This window comes from Etheostoma cragini, chromosome 13, assembly GCF_013103735.1.
Source record: "Etheostoma cragini isolate CJK2018 chromosome 13, CSU_Ecrag_1.0, whole genome shotgun sequence".
NCBI classification, from domain to species: domain Eukaryota; kingdom Metazoa; phylum Chordata; class Actinopteri; order Perciformes; family Percidae; genus Etheostoma; species Etheostoma cragini.
The window spans coordinates 22192773-22215325 of NC_048419.1; the positions used below are offsets into that span (position 1 = coordinate 22192773).

At 38.4% G+C, this 22553-nt stretch overlaps 2 protein-coding genes across 5 annotated transcripts in view; one reads left to right on the forward strand and one right to left on the reverse strand.

Annotated features, from left to right (window-relative positions):
• tecta (tectorin alpha) overlaps positions 1-10695 on the reverse strand; it is a 49271-nt gene extending 38576 nt beyond the window's left edge. The window contains exons 1-9 of one of the 4 annotated variants that reach the window (XM_034889785.1): positions 10586-10672; positions 9489-9599; positions 7110-7150; positions 6160-6302; positions 5862-6001; positions 4454-4635; positions 2812-3068; positions 2568-2694; positions 2229-2406 (exon numbers count right to left, since the gene is read on the reverse strand). In XM_034889785.1, coding sequence (XP_034745676.1) covers positions 2229-2406; positions 2568-2694; positions 2812-3068; positions 4454-4635; positions 5862-6001; positions 6160-6302; positions 7110-7120 — 1038 coding nt within the window. In that variant the 5' untranslated portion in view covers positions 7121-7150; positions 9489-9599; positions 10586-10672. Of the gene's footprint in view, positions 1-2228; positions 2407-2567; positions 2695-2811; positions 3069-4453; positions 4636-5861; positions 6002-6159; positions 6303-7109; positions 7151-9488; positions 9600-10585 lie in introns of all 4 variants that reach the window. The other 3 variants (XM_034889782.1, XM_034889784.1, XM_034889783.1) reach the window with 3 other exon arrangements.
• Positions 10696-11707: 1012 nt separating this feature from the next.
• On the forward strand, positions 11708-21235 carry plekhb1 (pleckstrin homology domain containing B1). The gene is made up of 7 exons (XM_034889824.1): positions 11708-11726; positions 13800-13881; positions 17593-17745; positions 18086-18188; positions 18281-18320; positions 18405-18495; positions 21030-21235. The coding sequence occupies exons 2-7, from the start codon at positions 13845-13847 to the stop codon at positions 21161-21163; spliced, it is 558 nt and encodes a 185-aa protein (XP_034745715.1). The 5' UTR covers positions 11708-11726; positions 13800-13844; the 3' UTR covers positions 21164-21235.
• Positions 21236-22553: the final 1318 nt, after the last annotated feature.

The window sequence follows — 22553 nt, forward strand, 5'->3', positions numbered from 1 at the left end:
TGACCAGTGCTAGTCAGTGGTAGTTAGCGTCTGTTAGCTCCTCTAGGACGCACCGATGCTAATGTCCTCGCATCCGCTGCAGTGTTGTTATATGGATAAGGTTTAATTTTGCGTTACATGACCCATTTCGTCTGTAAAGCCGTGCCTGTGTTGGATCTCTCCTCTACTCTCTCTCGTATTACGCTTCGCAAAGCCCGGCCACACAGCGGGCCGGTCCACACTTCTGACATCTGTCTATAGTTTTAATTTTTATTAACACAGCTGTATATTGTTAAGTATGAGGGGCAAACTTGTATTTGTACCAGTGTTTCCGCGGGTAACTCTGCTATCGCGGTCGCCACGGCAAAGAACACAGAAGAAGTTATTGAATACAGCTAACTTCAGTTGGTAGAGAATAGCGTGTGAGACGGAGCTGCTGGACCTGGGCCAGATATGTGACCCATGGCCGGAATATCATAGTTCATAAATATGCAGCACAGTGACAATACAGACATTTCAAACACATGACGTGTGTATCCGCCGTTCGACCCGTGCTGGACCCGTTCATAATGAGTCAGCCGTCTCTCTGTGAGTAGCGTCCATCAAACTCCTTCTCGCAGTTATAAATAGCCTATGTGACGATAAAATTTGTTTTGGTTAAAATCAACAAATTATCGGGAGAATAATCGTGATCAAAATAATCGTGATAAAAATTTTGATCAAATTCGTGCAGCCCTACTAGTAGCACAAAACCATAACATGGCAAAGCAAACAGCAAAAGCTGACAATTTTGTCTGGAAAGATGAGGAGGTGGGGTTGCATGTCTATCTGATGATGACAGACACAGCAATAAGCCACAGCACAGCACCCACGGGAGCATTACCAATGTTCTGAGCTTCGCAGTCCTTCAGCTGCTGCTTGAGAGCGAGAGGCAGCGGGCAGAAGAGACCCTCTCGCTCTCTCTCTCTTTCTCTTCATCAATAATGTTGTAGCCTACTCTGGCTCAAATAAATAGCCTACATATGGTCATCAAACTATAACAACCTTATCTGCATTGTCAAAATCTTTTCAATATTGAGCCATTACATTAAAAATCTTTTAGATAACAAGAGCCTATAATTTCTGTAGCCTACTCCGTAACAGACTACCCGAACACCTTTTTCTCATCTCTCTCCACATAGAGAGCCTTCAGACTTTTGGGTTTTTACCCTTTAGACGGAAACGTGACGGTAAAAGCATTTTTAAGATTTCCACTCTGGAGGGGGGGTTTCACTTTTTAGCGTTTTTAATCCCCAAAAACGCCTTCGTTGTTTAAACCAAAGACACATCTGACATCAGTCTTTCGCCCGGTGTTCTACGTTGGCTATAGTAACCCGTCGGTTTCCAGTTGTGCAGAATGCATGTGTCAACAGCTCAAAGTGCAGATGCGGTCATTGTCTAACTTCATAGCTGCAAATGCCTTTCCTACTGAGTCTACTGGGTCCATAATACCTGCCTGACTTGATTGTCTCTAAATTATCTTGAAAGCATAACCTGTTGGGACAAGCTGATAAATTCACAGCGCAATGCGCCGCGCCACTCACTCTCTTGTAAAAAGTCAATCTATTTCACCGAGTACTCTCTGTCCCTGCAATGAATCAACATCATAGACTGCATAGTCCATGATCAATATACTTGACAGATCATCAACATGAAAGATATGATACTATGTGTCATTGCACAAATTGAGATTTTTACTACAACAAAATTGTCAGAATCAAATCAGACAAGCTAGTCGCCTTCTACAATAAGATATCAGTCATCTCTGTTTTAGCGAAATTACCAGTTCAAACCATCAGAAAACAAGGAGTACTGACTTCTCTAATCAAAATGCCCAGATAAAATCGAAATCCTTGTGCCGTGCATGGTGCGACATAATCAGGCATCTGATTTATATGAACTATGAAAACAACTAATGTTATGTGTTATGTACCATGGCATTAAAGGCTTTGTATTCAATATTAAGAACATTAATAATGCAACAAACAAAGATTTGTTATTTAAAGATATAGTGGACTATTAAAATGATTAGAAATTATTTGACATTATTTTATATCAGGAAATAGATCCACACCTTAATGTTGCATTAACGCATACCTAAATGGTGATTAACATGAAAATACACTCTTTTTTTGTGAACAAGTAACATTTAAGAGTGTAAACACCTGAAAAACACCTCAGCCATCAATAAAGGTGCCCTCTTTTAAAACTATGAGAAAAGTGATAAATATGTTTGTGTATATGATACAAGTATATTGTATGGCTGAGTACCTCTCAGCAAGTTCCTGTTCTGGGCAGTCCTGGTAGTACCGGATGAAAAGCCTCTCAGCATCCTCTCTCTCTCCATCAGACACTGCACTTCCATTCAGCAACACTACAGATGGCAATCTGCAGGCAGGGACATCAATATTAAGATTAGATAGTAAATAAGCAAACATGCTATCCTGCATGTTTAGGGGTAAAAGGATTTGATATGTGTGTGTGTGTGTGTGTGTGTGTGTGTGTGTGTGTGTGTGTGTGTGTGTGTGTGTGTGTAGGATCAGACTCACTGTGCTAAAAGGAGGCAACGTCTCTCGTGGGTGGTGTAAGGCTGCAGTAAAGGAATCCCCTTTGCTTTTACTTCCTCTAGCTTAGGGAAGAAAGCCAGCCTTTCAATGTCTGCCCATTTACTAAGCCCTGAAGAAGACAATATCAGAGTTTAAGGCCTGCAGAAAGTATTTAGTTAACAACATGTACTGAATATTGATCATGGATAGATGAAAATGTACACAGCCTTCATCGCCCATCTCAGACCTGAGTTGTTGAGGTTGATGGTGCGGAGGTTGGGGAAGAGCTGCTCCAGTGTTTCCCGAGTGTCACTCACAGAGTCCACACTGTTATTGGCCAGAATCAGTGTTTTTAGACTCGGGTACATCTGCCCTAACTTCCTCACTTCTGCCCATTCCTTCAGCTGGTTGTCTGTAATCTGCAGCAGGCGTAGTGACGGACAGGACGCCTGGCATTCTGACACGGTGTTGTAGCCGTTCAGGCATAGGAAAAGCTCCTCCAGCCTGGATGATGAGGTGAATCGGTTACATTTGAGAAATATTAAAGAAGGTACAATAAAAACATCTTTTCAGGGCATTTTTTTGAGCGTATATGTTTAATCTGTTGAGACTGAATCCCTTTATTAAGGCTTTGTGTTAAGGATGCTGTTATTCTATAGACAAAAAACAACAATATGTAAATCCATCTTTCGGTACTTTCTCAATGTCCAACCCCATCTATGGCACCCAGTCCCAAGACCATTGGTTCCTGGTGAAAATGTAAATCTTTAAAAAGTTATTTCCTACATCTGGCCTCAGCAGGTATCAGCAAACATTATTTAGGGTGGGTTCACACTTAAAGGTCTGTTTTCTGAATCAGACCAATGCTAGGATAATACATTGTTTACATTTTTCAAGTGGCCGGTTAACATTCACAGGTCCAAAATATTTAAAGAAAAGCCATGGTGGTTAGAATTAGATTTTTGCTTGTGCAGTTGTAGTGTAAAAAGGCAACAAAACCCTCACAATTTCTACCCAGAAATCGTGCAGCACCATCAGGTTACGTCCATGTTGGTCTTGATCAGGAATATGCATTTCTGTCACTTATATTTATTTAAACTATAAATAGGCTATATGCTTTCATAGTCTTGTGATGCGATTGTCTCCTAGCTGGAGTCAGGTGCTCTCCGTGAGCTGCATGGCGAGCTCAGAATCCTGTGGGGAAGACAAAGTCCCTGAGAGCATTGCGCATACGTATGTCTCGTAAGACTGCGGGTTTTAGATGCTGTAAATAATTCAGGGATTGTGAGGAAGACACTCTGCCATCGGACGATCTTATCACAGAAGACGGCTGGCTCTAATAAGATAATAAGCTACCAGTTAACCAGTCACCAAAACAAGTATCCCATTTAAATCCATAAAATGACACACAAACTGTATGCTTCCTGTGATTAGTTCAAATGGTGTCACACCAAAAATGAACCGCTCCAGAGTTCACTTGACAGCGGCCCGAGACCACCGCTTAAAGGCAGAGCAGAGAGCCGTTGTTGTTGGTCGTCACCGGAGTTTGATTTCAAACCACATCAAGAGGGTAAACACTCCCAGGATAAGTACAACCAGACTAAACAAGGCTGGTGTGAACACGAAACAGCAGTACGTTGTGTATTTGTTTGCAACTATTTTCAGCTGCATTGGTTGCTCTAGTGAGTATTTACAGCAACAGAGCGGTGTTATGTAGGTTTGACTCAAAAAACAAACTACTGTGTATTACTATCTTTGGCATGATCACCATTATACTTTTTTTAATAAACAAGGAAAGACATCTGCTGTGTATACTTGTCTTTCCTCACTTCACAGTCATTCCATTAACTGTGCAACCACAAGCCACATTAAGATGTTTCATCACTTACTCTTGTGCTTGTTGTGTGAGTGTGTGCACAGTGTCCCAGCTGATTTGTGTGTTAATGAGGACAAGTTGTCGGACCCTGGAGAACACCTCAGCCATGCTGGGCTCCAGCTCTACGCCGCTCAGAGGGTTCATGCTCAGATTGAGGAATTCCAAGTGGGGGATGTTGGAAACAATGGTTGAGATCTGTTAACCCAAAAACATCAATAGTTAAAAATAAACACAAAAGAGAACATTAGGTAAATACATACATATAACTTTTATTTTGTTAAACATTTCTCTGGCAATATGACCTGATGCAATTCACATTATCTGCCTAAACCTTTAACTGCATTTGGAATGGCTTTCATCAGCATCCAACATGATAGGCGTCTCATACTCAAGTCAGAAAGTCTGGATCGACGACAGTTCATTTACAAGATAGCTCTGCCGGATGTCCCTCACTTTCCGCTTTCTGTGTTTTATGTTCTAAACTTCAGTTGCTTGGAGGAACAGTAACCGGAACCTCCGGGCTAGCAAGCTAACTATACAAGCTTAAATTGGCATGTTTTAAGAAAATTTAGACAACAAGGCAGGCCTGCTTGGTTCTCTTAGGAAATGATTGTAAAGATTAACATAGATACAGAGACCATTTTTTCTCCAACCCAGGAGTCTGCGTAGAGGGGCCAGACCCTGCTACGCAGCACTGTGGAGATAGGTCTGGTCACATAATGTCATACTGTAGATATATATTAACATTAAGCTAACGTAGTCCTTTCTCACCGTAGGTATTATGACTTATTAGCAGGAAAACTACAGGTGTAACTAATAAAAGGGATAATGTTAATGCCACAAAGAAGGGTGTCTTAAATTAGAGCAGTTGTGGACAGCATAAAAACAAGTACATGACATAACTTATGTCTCTGGAGTAGTTCTACTTTTGAGAAATAATACTATAAGTATAGTCTCGCTTTGCCAGACCACCCTCCACAGTGCGGAGGAGGGTCTAGTCCACACAGCATTCTGGGATGGGAGAAAAACATGCTTGGTTTATTGGCATTTCTTTAAACCAATCACAATTGTCAGGGGCGACGCTAAGCTCTGCACAGACCCTCATTATTGGTGGAACATGTGCACGTTCAAAGGTTGTTTTAGTTGGGCAATAGTAAACTCAGACTGGACAGATAGTCTTGCTTGGTGTCTGGATTTACCCGGCAGAGATCTGAGAAGTTAACCATAGTCCTCAGAAATCCACCAGAGTTTAAAATTCCAATAAAAAGAAAGGAAAAGGAAACAGACTTTGGCAAAATACATCAGGCGGAATTTCCTGCGGCACTGGAGCAATCCCGGAAGTGGAATGTCGAGAATACTTACTACAATAAATACAACTCTACGTAGGATTTCTAAGCACCAAGTCTTTAAAGGACACCTACCTCCGCCCAGTCGTTAAGTTGATTGTGGGACAGATCCAGCTCTAGCACATGGGCACAGAAAGCTGCAATGTCTGACCTGTCACCGGCTTTTCTGATTCCAGCGTCACTCAGAACCAGCATACTGGGCAAGAACAGGCGACCTGCAAACAGACAAACTTAACTTAGCTTTTAAGAACACACATGGTTTACACTTTAATTTGTGCTTTTGACATGAAAATGAAAAGACTGAGGTGATTTCAGTGCTCACTTAGCACGGCCATTACTGGTGACCATAAATCTGACATAATTCATCTCTCACCTTTGACAGGGGACCCTGGTGGGCTGGGCATTACCACTACTCCTTGGCCATAGGGGAAATTCTCTGGGTTGTATTTCTCACTCAGGACTTGGATGAAGGTGCACCCCTCTTCTTCATCAGAGGACGACTCCATGGTCGCAGCTCTAAGCAGGTATCCAAGGGAGAGACAAAGCAAAGGATGCAAACAACACAGTGATTTCTTTTTTGTTTATGTTCAAACTTTGGAGCCTTTGTTTTACTAACTTGCAGTACACCAGGCCTTGGGCCAGATCAGTGTTGCTCTATTGTTTCTGTTTAAACTTTAAAGGAGAGGTTATTATTGTCGACAAACAATACCCTGCCTGTGGGACTCATGCCAGAACCTAGAGCTGGGCAACATATCGGTATTATATCGATATTGTGATACGCAACTACATATCGTCTTAGATTTTGGATATGGTAGTATGACACAACTGTCTTTTCCTGGTTTTAAAGGCTGCACTACAGTAAAGTAATGTAATTTTAAACTTACCAGACTGTTCTAGCTGTTTTAATATGTTTTAATGCTTTACCCACTGTAATCATTATATCCACATTACTAATGATTATTTATCAAAAATTGTGTAAATATTTTGTGGAAGCAGCAATAGTCAACACTACAATATTATTGTGGTATCGATATTGAAGTATTTGGTTAAAAATATTGTGATATTTGATTTTCTCCACATCGCACAGCCCAATCTGAAGCCCTAAAGTATGCTCCTATTAAAGTTTCCAGCGTTTCAGCGTTGTTAAATGGTATGTACGGGAAGCAGGAGTTATTTTAAACACACCTTGTAATTGGATCTATACATCTATTTCTGTAATAACTAACTTTGCATGCTGCCAGTCCACCGTTAATAATAATCAGAAACTATACAAGATATTGGTCAAACGCATGAGCAACTTACAAAAAAACCAATGCAGCTTACAATTTTTGCATTTTATCCCTTAGGACATGTTCAGTCTTTGCCTATAACATACAAAGGGCCACACACAGACATACGCCCTGTAGAAAATATTTGGACCTACACATTTGTTTGTCTGCAGGCCATTAGCCAGCTTCACTGAAGCCTTAATGCTGTAGGTAGAAAGGAAGTCATTTTTCTGAACAATCCTAAATTGCACTTTTAAGGGTCCCAAACAAATTTGATATACGGATGTCATTGTTAACTAAATTTGCTTAGGATGTAAAAATATAATTGTCTACCCAGTTGAGTAATATATACTACTATTAGTGACCTTGTGTTCCCAATTGCAATTTTTTTTTTTAAATTCAGTAGTATTTGTAGGAAAACTCCATGAAAATAGTAGTAATAATATTAGTAATAATAATTGTAATTTTTGTTTAATGACTAGCTAACCCCAGAACAGTTATTAACAGTGATACAGGAATAAAGGCAGGGATACTTTGCCAGTTTTAATCCAGCTCAGTGTCACCTTTGTGTGGGCAGTGTTTAGAAGAACGTGGTAGAAACGCAAGTGGTAGGGGTTAAAGCAAGAGCAGTGACTTTGTATATTAAAAAAGGGGAAAAACAGACAAACATTGTAACACAATCCTAGCCCCATCCCTGGTTAGGTAAAGTTAAAAAAATGAGCAGAAAAAACAGACTGTAGTTTAAATGCATCCAAGTGTCCATTGCTTCAAACCATTTCACTTGGTCCGATTGCTCCTGTTGGCAGACATTTTTTTTGCTGTCTACGTGTTAAATAGAAAGATCTAAAAATAACCCATCAACCTACAGGACACAGAAGCAGAAACGTGAGAGGCAAAGCAGCACTGACAAGAGCAGGTGCACAGTTAACACCAACAAACTTCTTCTCAGTGAAGTACTTGTTCCTGCAGTCTTTTTTTTTAATGCTGAAAAAATAAGATGACTAACCCATAAGTCAATTAACAGAAAACTTTTAATAATTTAGGATAAACGATGCGACAGATGTTGTCATAATATAAAAAATGCGTAAATGTAGCTTTTCGATGTAACTTGATGTGTGGATTTGCTGCTTTTCTCTATTTTATGTCATTGTGACATGAGGAATATTGTTGGGTTTTGTATTGTTGGATATAACAGCAATCTTAACACATCAAATTGGGGTCAAGGAACATTTTTCAGAATGTTTGGAGATTTTATTAACTATTAACCCTTAATTAGGAACAGATTAAACAATATCAAATAGACAGTTGCAGCCCAAAATGCACCAAAAAAAGACAACATCTGACTGTATTGTAGTATACAATGTCATGTGTTTGCCTATTGTTGCTATAATTTTCCATTAAGGTATGTTACACAGAACACACAGGGCTATAATAATTCAAACTATAAAACATGTAAATTACAGAAACCATCCTGTCAATTTTTGGCAACCAACAACCATTGCTAAAACGTACTGCTGCTCTGGAGTAGAAATAACAGTAACCGTAACAGAATAAATAAATAGCATGAAAGCAGTAGACTTTAAGGTGGTAATAGTGTAGCAGTATCCAGGGTTTGTACATGTTTCAGCAAGTCCAGATTAAGACTTTAAGACCTTTTCAAGACCATTATGAATTAAATGTAAGACCTTTATCACAACTTCAAAAACAAAGTCCGATGTCTGGAAACATTGAAACAATTCCCCAATTTCCTCATTGGTATTATGGACTGGTGTCTAGATTGGCTGCAACATATGTTGCATTTTGGTCTCATTTGTAGTCATAATACAGCAAATTGTATTTGGACTAGCGAGAGAAAGAACTACAGCAACACAAAAAACGTTCTAAAGGCCTGCGGGAACATTTCAATGAGCATTAGATAGCGTTGCATTGATGTAGGAAAATTTAATCTAAGGGCTAGAACACAATACTTTGGTGAATTTAAGAATTTAAAAAGGTTTGACATTTTAAACTTTTTCAGACTTTTTAAGACCATGCGGGAACCAATTATTACTAATAGATAGTAGTAGTGTCAGTAGTAGTGTTACAATTAAAGCGGTTTAGTCACAGTAATTCTTCCTGATTTAGCGCATGTGCATTAACCAATTAGTATGCAAAGATGGTTTTTAGATTTGCAGTAGCAGGATTTTGTTATGATGTCATTCATAACAGCATACACCCTCAACTTTGTTGACACACAGCAGCCAGGTGCCAAGGTCTTGCCCTCTCTCTTCAACCCTGATCAGCACTATCAGTTTCAGACACATGGGGTCTGATCATCTTAGACTCAGCCCACCTGAAGTGGTGTTTTTGCAAAAGGGCTGAGCATTGCATCCGGACGCTGTCTGATGTTTCTGTCATAGATAGTTTCTTGTTTCACAGATGCCCCAATTTATACCTCTGATGTAGAAGAGACTAAAGGAAAGCCTGTTTTCAACTGCACATCAGGTCACATCGCCTCTGCCACCGAGAGAAAATGTTGAGAACTTTGATAAAACAAGAAGACCATCTAAAATAATAATAATAATAATAATAATAATCAGAGCTACCCTGGGTTTGGGAATTAGAGAATAAACTAATTTGCATTCATGTATGGATAAAATATCTTTTTACAGCTTTATAGTACATGAATAGAGGGGGGGGGCACAGGAAGACTTTTGCTGACAAAAGACAGGTTAAGTGACAACTGGCTCCCTGTCAGGGCCAAAACGGAATAACATATGCCGGACTAAGCAAACATTCTTAATTACAGAAAGAAAAGCATCTATTTAAAACGTGTCCATATAATGTTACATGTCTCGGGTCGACTGGGTATTTTTTCATGTAATATTCGTTCGTTCTTCTTTAGCCTTTCCTTAAGTCGGCACACCTAACAAGCATCAAGTTATTTTTCCCAATAAAAGTTGAACTTTAGACTGTACTCACTACTGCCCTCCGCGGTGTAGTTTAGTGGTAACAATACTAAACCAATTTCAAGAGTTTACATAAAATAAAAGTAGTGTTTTCTTGATGTATTAATGCCGAATTCAATTGCAAGCCACAACGATTCAATGCGGACAGAAAGTACTGCTGTCACCGTTGTCTCCCCTTGCTAGCAAGCGAGGCCAAATTTAACTACCAGGTTTATCGACAGGGTCAGCAAAACATTCTTTAAGCGAGATAAGGGCTGGTTATATAGCCGAGGCCTTGTTGCCTAATATCGCTTGTGCATAAAACAAATGGACAAAATTACGTATTTAACGGCGACATTTTGAAAGAAGCGGCATGCATTAATTTTCACTACGCAGTTACGACAGTAAGTTACTGTCAACCTCGAAAACATGTTTGAAGTAACGTTACCAGGTTGTTCAGCTACCTTCACCTTTATAACGGGAAAGGTATTGGGATTTCAGTGGCTGCTAAAAATCGAGTCATTAGCATGACAACAACTCCTTTCATATTGTATTATGTATGAAACGGGTACGGTAGGCTATATTTGGACACCATTGCACTCACCGTCCTCAGAACCCCCTCGGTGTGGCGTTTGTTTTTGTTGTTCTTCAGTTAGTTGACAGTTTAAGACACGCCTACTTTTCCGGAAGTGACGTTACTTAAATGTCTTGTTTTCCCCCGTCTTCCTTACTGTAACAGGGCTACATTATCTTCAAAAAATTAACCCAGGAATTAACGAGCAAAAAAAAGCCCAGTATTCGATGTAAACGTTATATTGTAATTATACATATCTTTTTTTAAGTTGAAAACTTGAATCAATCCAATGAATTGAAATCAGTTGTACGTCTCATCAATAAGGTTACACAATTAAGACAAATAGATGCATTCAAAATAAAGGTTGTTTACATTTGAAGTTAAGTGCAGTAATTGAAGAAAATCAATAATTTAGGATATGTTAAAACATCACAAGGGAAAAATAATAAGTCCTGCATTAACTATGTTTTGGCCAAACTGTTTTACATTTGCATTCAATGCAGTCTTCCTGTGGCTTGGTCCCAGAGTGTAAACAAACCTAAAACATTAGTTACATTTCATAATGTGTTATTAGTGTTTAAATGTTGCACACTAACAAGTCATGTAGGTCAAAGAATTTCTTAATGTAATTTCAATAAAACAGGTTAGGCTTGTTTAATGAAAATGTCCCAAATAATAGTTTGAAAAACACATTTGACTAAAGTTTGTTTAGTTAGTAATTTTTACAATTGAGAATACAGTATAGGCTACACTATTTGCAATGGTTATATAGGCTTCATTAGGAGAGAAGATGGGTAAATGATTGTATTTTATTGTTTACCAAATGCAGAAAGATATCCAATTTCTCAATATCTGCATTCACCAAATTTGACTTAATTTAGAATGACTGGCAGCAGCTTTAGTTAAACGGAATAGGTCTACCACGTAATGCCACCAGATGGCAGTGGTGTTGTTTGCAGTGAAAAAGTTCAGTTGCTTCTCTTTTCCCTACTGTTAAAAAAGTTACCCAAAGTAAGAGACTACAATGCATGTGGAGACTCTACTACCAAAAACTACCAAGACAACAATCTTTAGCATTGTGAGCTGAAAGCACAAGTATTAAAGGAACTATTGGCTCTTAGACGGATATATTTTGTATCCTATTATTACATTTAGATTGTTAATATTGTTGCATCAATGCATTAGTAGCATTTTACTGTTACACTTGAGGTGGATCTCCGTTTTGACCATTTAGCTTAGTCTGCAATACAAAGCTGAATTCATTTTGCAATCTGTTTCAATTTTAAATATTTTTTTTTACCTTTTTGGACGATGACTATTTAAAATCATTAATTTTTCATTTATTAACATCCAACCACCTGAGACGCTAACCGGGGAAAAGGTATTACCGTTGAAGGCATAACTGTTGAAAACTGGTTGTAAGCCACTAGATGAAGTTGTTTTCATTTTTTTCCTTCCTTAAAAAGTCACAAGTTATAACATTCATCAAAACAAATAAAAGAAATACAGTAAAAACCATACATGCAATTGAGCAGAAATATTAGGGATCATAATATGAAAAGTAAAATTAACTCAAATTGTACTAATTAGTACTTGAGTAAATTTACTTGGTAACTTTTGACCCCTGTGATCTACTTATCGATTTGTAGTATTTATACATTTTTAAAAAGTCTTCTTTTAAAAAATACATAATTACATAATAATTGAGAAGGCCAGCTCTGTTCTTGGTCGGCCTTGACGCCGTGGAGGTGGCGAGTGACAGGAGGATAGTGACAAAATGATCCTCCATGATGGACGACTCCTCTCACCCCATGCAGGACACTGTCAGCACTGAACAGCTCCTCCAATGACAGGCTGCCGCAGCGGCGCTGCTTCACGGAGAGATAGCGCAGGTTTTTCCTGTCTGCTGCTGTCAGACTCTACAATCAGCACACAGAGAGAGAGAGAGAGAGAGAGAGAGAGAGAGAGAGAGAGAGAGAGAGAGAGAGAGAGAGAGAGAGAGAGAGAGAGAGAGAGAGAGAGAGACCCCACGCTGCTGCAACAGTGTGAACTTCCCCATTGTGGGATTAATAAAGGATTTTGAATCTTTGAATCTTATTTGGTGTTGATTAGAATTCCTGCTTGATGTCAATATTGTAGGGTTTACTAAGAGTGCTTTCACAAAATATTAACACGAGAGTTTTTAAACATAATCATCAATACAGAGGATACAATGACTACTGTAAGTGGGCAAAGGCAACAACAGTCTAGTAAGTTTAGAAAAATACTTCATTGCCTTTAAGACCAGGAAAAGCCCTTGTCCCATATCACAATACTACGATATCCAAAATTTAAGAGGAAATCTAGCCTCATATCTAAATGTCGATATGATATCGACATGTTGGGGGGGGGGAGCTAAGTGTGGTGGGTTTCATAGTTTGTCGCAGTATCTGGAACAAAGTGAGAGTTGGCATGTCACCTGATAGGCTTCTTACACAAGTAAGGCTGCTACTTCACTGCCAACAATGCGAGAAAAAACATCTTCTAAATAAAGAAAATCCTGTAAATACGTAATCAGGTGCTTTGACATGGAGAGGACCAGAGTTTTCTCTATGCTATAAGGAAATTATGTCACCAGAGAATCAATGACCGCCCTGCAGACCATGAAGACTCTCATAACCGACATGGTGACAATTAGGCTAATCCTCATGTTGTTATTTAAGAACAAGGATTAACTTGTAAAAGGCATCTATATATATATCGACATATATATATATATATATATATATATATATATATATATATATATATATATATATATATATATATATATATATATACACACACACACACACACACACACGCACACACGCACACACGCACACACGCACACACACACACACAGCAAATTAATGTGAGAGGGCTCACAAGAGTTTACTCTATTAGCATGTAACAAAAGTATTAGAATACTGCTTTTATAACATTATGAACTAGGTATGGCACAAGGCGCGAGAGGCAGTAAGAGAAATGGATCCAGAAAGAGAGAGGAAGATGAGACAGGACGGGAAGGAGTGGCCAAACCCTCTCCTAATCCACAATGATCCCATGAGTCAGCCTTAGTCCAGATTATTCTACCAGTACCTCACTGTCTGTGGGACAGAGAGAATATAAACAGAGGCTGAGGAGTTCAAAACCAACGGCTAGATCATTTAGTCTTGTAAACACCCAAACTGAAATTTCTCCATTTGTTTTAACTTGATTATTATTATTATTATTGCTATTACAAGAACTGAGACAACAGCTGAGACACATGGCGCTTCTGAGGTCAGGCTGGCTGTGGAGGCAGAGTGAGTACAAACAAGAAGTTTTTTTTTTTATTTATAACAGCTACCGAGGGGGGTGATGATAACTTTGGCTGTTATGATAAGGAGCACATTTCCAATTTTTCCAATGTGAGGATGTTCAGTTTCTCCATCTCATTTAAAACTGTTCAGTATGCTGTTTAGAAAACAAATAAGCAGACGACGCCGTTGGCTCTGGGCATGTTTCCTTATTTTCTGTTTTAGTTTTTTTGTTGGGATATTTTATGCTTTCATACAAAGTTGATAGCAGAGGGACAGATAATAAGGAGAAAAGGAGAGAGATGGCGAATAACATGTAACAAACACCCCTGGCCAGACTTGAATTCTGGGAATTGCGGTTCGTGGTTAGTGCCTTTACCCCCAGGGCAGAGAGGTGACCCATTTTCTGATATTTTGAAGGCACATCTGAGTTAAGACCACACACGGTATGAAATATTTCATCTTCATGATTTCTCTAACCACGGAGCTAGAAGCTTGTTGTGTAGTATACCCCAATAACTGATGTTTTAGACAGACAGATGTTTGAGAGTTTCAAAAATTGGCTAACGATTTATCTACCAATATTCATTATTTAAAGAAAATAAATAAAAATGTCCCGTAAATGTTTCATAAATATTAAAGAACTGTGACCGAGACCCGTACTGTACACATTTTACATATTAACAAATAAAGTTGTCGGGGCTCTCTGGTGGACAAACATGTAACTAAGCAATAAAGAAACACTGTTTTTAAAATTACCTCAAATATATTCTAAACAGATTTCCCTAAAATTAGTTATTTGTTGTTATTTATGAGTCCTCACTAAATGAATATGGTAATGCAGTTTAAAAATAAACTTGTTTCTTCTATTTATGTCACAGCAGAACAGAGGAACATCAAAATACATTAAAGTTCTGATAAATAAATGTATAAAAAACAGAAACTTAAGACATGAAACCTAGTCATTTGAACAAAAACACGCACAAATCGGGACGTTGTAGAGCGCACTCTGGTGGTGACATGGTTGAAGGGTGTCTTGTCCGTTTATATTTTAATTTTTAACTACATTAAATCATTATAAATGATTCTGATAAATGAATATAAAAAAATGTGTTAATTATCGGCCATTATAAATGCTGATACCGATAATGGCCTGCTGATAAATCGGTCGGGCTCTAATAAGTACCTGGGCACCATGATTAATAACCGCCTGATTTTTCATTCAAATTATGAAATGTTTGTAAGAAAGACAAGCAACACCTTTTTTGCTTAAGGAAACTATTTAAACTCATCAAAAACGTTCACACGACACTGTTCTGTAGAGCTCTTATTGAGTCAGTCAGCTCACTTTCATTTTCCGATATGGCAACCTTGAAGTTTATACTAAGGAGAGAAATGCCGTAAACTGTAAGATAAGTACAGTTTAGTAGTTTAAAACACATATTCAACAGGCAGGTGCTGTAGCACTGTTGGCGCCCCTATTGCCACGAAAAGCAAAGTCCTACATCCCTGTTTCCATTCACAACCTAATTGCTGAAGGACGAGGAGGTAACTGCTGCTGTTGACAAGTCCATTACCTTAAAGTGCCAAAAGTATGAAAACTACTGAACATAATCTCCACAGTTTTCTACGTGACTAGATAAGATGAGGTGGTAATCGCAGCAGATGCTAGCTCGTTCTTAATGGCAAAACACTGCTACAACACACACTAGTTCAACATAATGAACAAAAGAACTACTGTTGTGGAAGTTTTCTGTACAGCAGGAGACGAAAGGTTTTGAAGTGAGGTTTTGTTGAAACAAAATAGAGTCAGCTTGAGCCAGTGAACCAAGGTTGGTTTTTGGTGTATTTTTATTACACTCTGCGGAGTATAAGGTAGACAGTCACACAAGGTTTACAGCAGCAACAATGTGGAATGTCTCACCCAGACAAAGACAAAACCCCGGTCTTATATTCCATTTCCCCAGCAGAAGGAGACCTTGTTTGGAAAACGGGCCTAATCTTAGAAAAACAATTCATCTTGACGCAGACAAGTTGGAGCCTCTTTTAAGTCTTTTCTACTTCTGTTTCTCATTCCTCAAAATTTCTATCGGTCATTTATCTTAGCTGCCAAAGACCACTGGTGCCGTTGGTCACAAACAAAGAAGATGTTCTGACCCTGCACCCTTATCAATAAACATAGCTCTTGACAACTGTGTCTTTCAGACTTTAAGGCACCAACCTTGAACTGGTAAATTTAGGGACAAACAACTGGAACTCTCCTTCAAGGAGTACACACACAGAATGAATTGAATGAAGTCATATAACTGAAACGCGTAGTAATAAGTAATAGTACAGGAAATCCTGCTTCCACGTCCCTGTTCTGCAGGTATTGCACAAGTGCCCCATTGTTTATAAGAAGTCTCCCACCTAGTCCTGCCTTGCACTGACCAAAGTTGGAGAAAGAGTTATCTAGCTGATGTGATCTTACCTAGCTACTGCACATGTGCAACTCCCAACAAAGATAGTACGGAAGTCAGATGTCTCACTCTGTAGCTAAAACTACTGATATGTCTCACTCTCTATCTGAAATTGAGACCTAACCGCACAGGGTGAAAACAGGATCTGCAGCAATGAGCAGAACAACAAAAATATGGTGTTTTTTGAAAATGAAAGTATGTAAACCTTGATGTTTATTGTTCTGGTACAACCTCAAAATACAATTATGAACCTGAAAAGGAGCATAATATGGGCGCTTGGTGATGCCGATGGCCAGATTCATAGCGATGAGTCATGTTTGGTTGTTGGTGGTGATGTCTGTTACGCTGGTAATGGTGATGTCGCTGGGTGACAATATTCAATGTTCATTATGTTATTTATAACCCACGTGGGGTTATGGCAGACATACAAGCCTGCTCCAGAGGAGCTTAAACAACTCAAGACAATTCTCCATTGTGCACAGGTGTAAGCCAACCAGGGCATGTGTTCATGTCAAGTGCTGTATGTTATACTGTATGCTTTGCTGTTTTGTATGCTTGCTGCACACATTTCCCACTCGGGGCAAATAATACATTGACCCGACTTGAATTTCTTACAGATGCATCTTTAATTAACTTATTAAATTAAAACGATTGGTCTGTCACACTCAAATATGTGCTATTATTTGTTTAAAAAAAAAAAAAAAAAAAAACTTGCTTTAAGTTCAACATTTGTTATACCTTCAGAGATATTTTTGTCTAAGGTAGACTAACATGACTAGACTTCAAATAGACTGAATATTTTCTCCAAGTGAAACCTATACCTGTAAATTCCAACTTTTGTAACTTCTAATGCCATTAAATGTCCTGGGCCATGTCTCTAAGTGGCTTACCCAGGATAGTCAAGGGGATTTATCTGCTGGGAAACAATTACAAAACAAACAGGCAAGATTTTATTTTTGAGATACAAGGCCTACAATAGGAGGGGATTTACAAATAACATCCCCTTGAACTTGTTAGCTTAGCTTAGCACATTTGACAATTCTGACAATATGCAATTTAAGGCATTCCTTTTTCCCAGTAGCTTGATCTAAAAAGGGAAGAAATCATAGTAAAAGTTGCTTACATACCTATTAACGTTAGTGATCACAGCACTAACTCAACAATTATTTTATCATAAGAGCTAAATTTAATATTTTTACTAATTGCTCCTTAAAAGACCAACTCCAATGGTACTCTGTGACATGTGTTTTTTCTCTAGCTTCTGTCCTAAAACGCTGGAAGTTAAACTGGTGTGACCTCTGGATAGATGGGAGTCTTTGCTTCTATAAGACCGACAGCAGGCGAGACCTGGAGTATCGCATCAGCCTCAAGACAGCGTGCATAGATGTCAGATCTGGACTTGAATGTGAAGGTAATGCATGCAGACATTTAGACTTTTTGGCAGGTTCATAACTCCAAGTCAAGTCTCTGAGCTAGAGCCTGTAAGTGCATTTCATGTCGCTTAAATTGAAAATATTAATGGTTCATTTTTGTAAATGAGCATCCACTTGTCTCACTGTCTAAGTGACCGATTTATTTTGAGTCAAACTGGAGTTTAATCAGATATATAATAGCAAATATAATCCAAAACGTTTGTTGTTGTTTAATTGTACACACCTACACTTAATGTATGATCTTCATCTTTGTTTGAGGTTTTGCGTGACAGAAGACTAACATGCTCATGAAGTAGATGTTTTTGGACTGTACTGTAGGTGTGACTCCACCAGAGAGTAATCCCAGGGAGAATCTCATTATGGTTCAGCTTACAAGCGGCTCGTCAGTCAACCTGTGTGCCAACAGTGAGGATGAATCCATGTAGGTACTCACACCTCCCTCATGTCTTGCCCGCTCTGCCTCTCTCTACAACTGTCCCATCAGTTCCTCATTCCTGTTCATGTCTTTTTCAGAGCATGGAAACTGACTCTGCTTGACACCAGGAGAAACCCGGTAAGTGGTCCAAAGTTCTCTGTAAGAGCTGAGACATGATGTGTTCACTGTCAGTGGTGTTTGCTAACACTTTTCTTTGTGTAGGTGTTCACATACGACCCATATGATGACTCCTACCAAGCTGTCCCTATCAACAGACACCATACTGTCTACATCACACCTGGAGCAGGACCAGGTGCGTAACCATAGTAATGCAGGACCCAAAAAAGCTAACCTTAAAATACAGGGTTTATTACTGCTTAGAGGATTTTTGGTTTGATTTTTAACCCAGCCCCATAAGAATTGAGAATAAAAGTAGCATTTCAAATCTAACTATGTTTAAGAGCAATTTACCAAAGAATTTGTGAATGTGAATCTGGGTGCTAATCTCAGTTTCATCTCCAGAGTCAGGCTGTTCTAGACTCTCCTAAATATTAAATGCTAAATATTAGTTTGTTAACCAGCTTGGTAATTGTAGGGCTTTAAGATATATTTCTATACTTGAGTATCGCAATATTTTTTTTTAATACTGTATTGATTTTCAAAAACCCAATTTTTTATTAATTTTTTTTAGTTTACATGCAAGAATGTTCACGTAAGACGGGGTCACGTTTGTGGTGTGTTTAAACCCCCTTACCTCTAGACGGCCATGCTGAGACGAACCACTAGCGTACTTGACCAACAGTGCCTTACTTTTTGATAGAAGCTAACAATGTAGCTAACAATGTAGCTATGGCTTTACTTTGGCCTACTTCAGCACATATAATATATAACATGTATTTGCTCACTAAGAACCACAGACTGTATATTAACGGTTTATGCAAAGAACCTGTGAACCACAATTCCAAACCGGCAGTCTGATTTTCTGTGTACTGAATTGTTTATCTAAACTACTTTGACTTGTATGCACATCATGTCTTTTTTTAATTTTAAATATGTTTTTATTATACTTTGCCTTTCATACAAAAAAAATCCCAATATAATGCCTTACGCACAGTATCAAATTATATTGCAATATATTGAATCGTAACCCAAGTATTGTGATGCGTATCACCAGATTCTTACCAATACACAGCCCTAGTTAGTTGAGGCTTTATTTACTCAAGCATAAAAACATATTTGTGTATGAAATTGTCAGAAATAACAGGTAAATGCATATATTTCTGTCAAATAAGGTAAACGAGTAATTTATTTTACGCAGACCAATCCCACCATGATAGTCCTCCCTACCCGGAAGCCCATTCTAAGCCAGGAAAAACCCTCAACCACCAGGAACCTTCAACATAGCAGCAATACAACCTCAACATATATTCAATATGGACGTCCTGCTTTTAGACCACCACAATAAAATGATTCAGTAGCCTATTTCCACATAAGATTTGTTTTTTTTTCCCCAAGGAGTGTGGAAGTAACTGCACAAATATTAACCCTTGTGTTGTCCTCTTAGGTCAAAAACGGAAAAAATATTTGAGTTAAAAAAGCAAAAATTTAGAATTATTTTTACTAATAGTTAAGATCAGAGGAACCTACAGAGTTGTTTTAGTCAGGAATGAAAGTGACCAATTGTATTCGTAAAGAGCGTTGCATGGAATCAAATCTATTTTTCCGTGGTAATTTGGTTAAAAAGAAACCCTTTTTTTGAAATATAGACATTTTTTTTAAAGGGGTCAAATTTGACCCGAGGACAACAGGAGGGTTAAAAATACAAAAAAAATTACATTTGGTCTGTTTCTAGTAAACTGAATGCAACATTTTCAAAGTCAGTGTTTCTCCAAAAACACATGCCATTCAACAAAGAGCACCATGGCGGGTGTGGCAGTCTCACTGTATTAATCATACACAATCAACAAAGAGGAGTGGCCCATAACCCAGGTAGCATGCTGGATTAGCAATATAAAGCCAAACGCAGTGTACAGTCCGTAGCTAGGCTAACGTGCACTAAACTGACCACTGACCTCTCGCCTCCTCCTCCTCGTCTTCCTCCTCAACACAGCTAATCCAAACTTCAGTTTCTGTATCCCTTTTTTACCGCCACGTTTAAACTTCTCAATCCTTAAACTTTCACTGTCCGTCCTCCACTTTTCCACGTAGTTTTCCCTCCACACACACCTGCTGGGCGCGCAGCCTAATTAATCTAGGGAGCGTTCGATTTGAGTCACTTCGCTGCTCGCCGAGCGGTGCGTTAAATCAGCAATTGATAAAGTAGTATAAAGCAACCTTTTTTTATGAATTAATTGTATTTTACCTATGTCAAACTACAAAACTAACAGCAATATTAGAGATCCAAAATCCAAACGAGTCCTTTGAAAATAGATTTTATTAACCTTGATATTAAGCATTAGGAAATATACCTCTTCATGCTTACATCTTTGATTTCACCCTGCTAGCTAAGGTTTGTTGTGTGTAAATTTGTGGTAATCTTTTAATGAAGCTTTATTTAGTAATATGTATCACAGCCTACTGTAGCCTACTCTAAGCATAATATTAACTGAAATAATAAAGGTTTATAACACTGTCACAAGATGAAGTAACAATACTGGGGGCACATATTTATAATTTGTGTACAATTGCATTGTATTAATGTGTGGTTGTTAATGGTAAAAGTTGGAATGGAAGTTTTCTGCTGATCTGAATCCGAGTTAAACTCCTCCTTTACTCTAATTTGCCAAACAGGGAATCAGCCAAAAAGTTGACCATAAACATGTGTCTTCTGTCTGTCTTTTCTCTAAGGAACCCACCAGGTGGTGGTTCAACGGGACCCGTTTGAAGGAGTGGCGGAGCATCTAGCACTAGGATTACTGGCAGGCATGGCAGCAGGAACAGCCATGCGATCCTTCCTTTGGATGCCCATCTTTTTCTGCTGATGAGCTCCATTACTGGCATGACACGGCATGTTTGTCACCACGGACTGGCAGAGCATGTGTAGACAGCCCCCCTATATTGGTTGTTCTGTTTTTATTCGTATGTGCACGTTTGCGTATAAGACTTAAGAAGCTGAAAAGCATGCTATGTATTTATATATTATTCCTGCTTGTACAGCACACAGAATCTACTCATGAGCATTTGCAAACGCCAGGAAGTCAATTTTGTATCTGAAGGTTGCTAAATTTGTTTGCACCTAATAGATTGGTAAAAGTGTAATATGTAGGCCTATTTGGAAATAAATTGATGTAATAAAATATAATTACTTTTTATAACTATATAACTAATAACTTTTTACCGAGCTTTCAATCATATTACAAGGTCTTCATCAGTTGATGGAGCTCTCTAAGTTGTCATGGAGATAGATCTGGGATTTCCTCCATAGCCTCTTAGGACTTCTACGATGAGTTCAAACCCATTCCCTCATTCCCTCACTCACTATTCCCATTCACTAGATAGTGTTTATGAATTAGTGAACTATATATACTCTATATAGGGAACAACCAAACAAGATTTTTGGACCTAACTTGAAAATTCAGTCGGCATCATGTGCACAAACTGAAACAAAATGACTTCTAATACGTCACTGAAACAAACCGAGGACTCAGGAGAATAGTAACAAATTGTACATATGTAGCATGTTCCATTTTCAATTTTTAAGAGACGAAAGCCCACTCCATTTTTCCTTTTAAGTTTTCATGGGTGCTTCGGTTTCTTAAAACATGACCGCATTGCATTGTGGTATACAGGAGTCGAATGTAGGGCTCATCGTTTGCACACTTAAATTAGCAGTGCATTGTGGGTATTTTAAAGTCAACTATATTGTGAATTATATCAAACAGAAAGAATTCAATCACAAAATCACAAAATGGCAAACAAATAGTGCACTATTTCCACCACAGGGAACGGTTTTGAACACAGCTCTTGTCTGTACTGGCTAAAAAGTTAAGGATTCAAAGCCAGCTACATGCGCTGAAGAAGCTCATGAAAAAAGTAATAACTGGACGCTGCGTTGGGATCGTTTGTCAAGGTCAAGACTTAACTTAAATGTTTAACTTTTCAGCCATAACAGATGAGAAGTTGCAAAAATGCTGTAGATGAAAGAAGCTTCCGGGCATCCCCATTCTGCTGATCAGTGACGAAAAAATCAGGCTTGAAAGCTCCTGACAAAGCCAGTAAGTGGACTCTGAGTTAAGATTATCTTTACTTTTTTTCTAAGGTGAAGAGTGAACTTTCAAATTCAATACAATGTTGTATGTTTTCATTGTATGATTAAAGAACCAAAGCACTATTTCACTATTTCAAAGTGCAATTTTTGGGATTATTATTTAT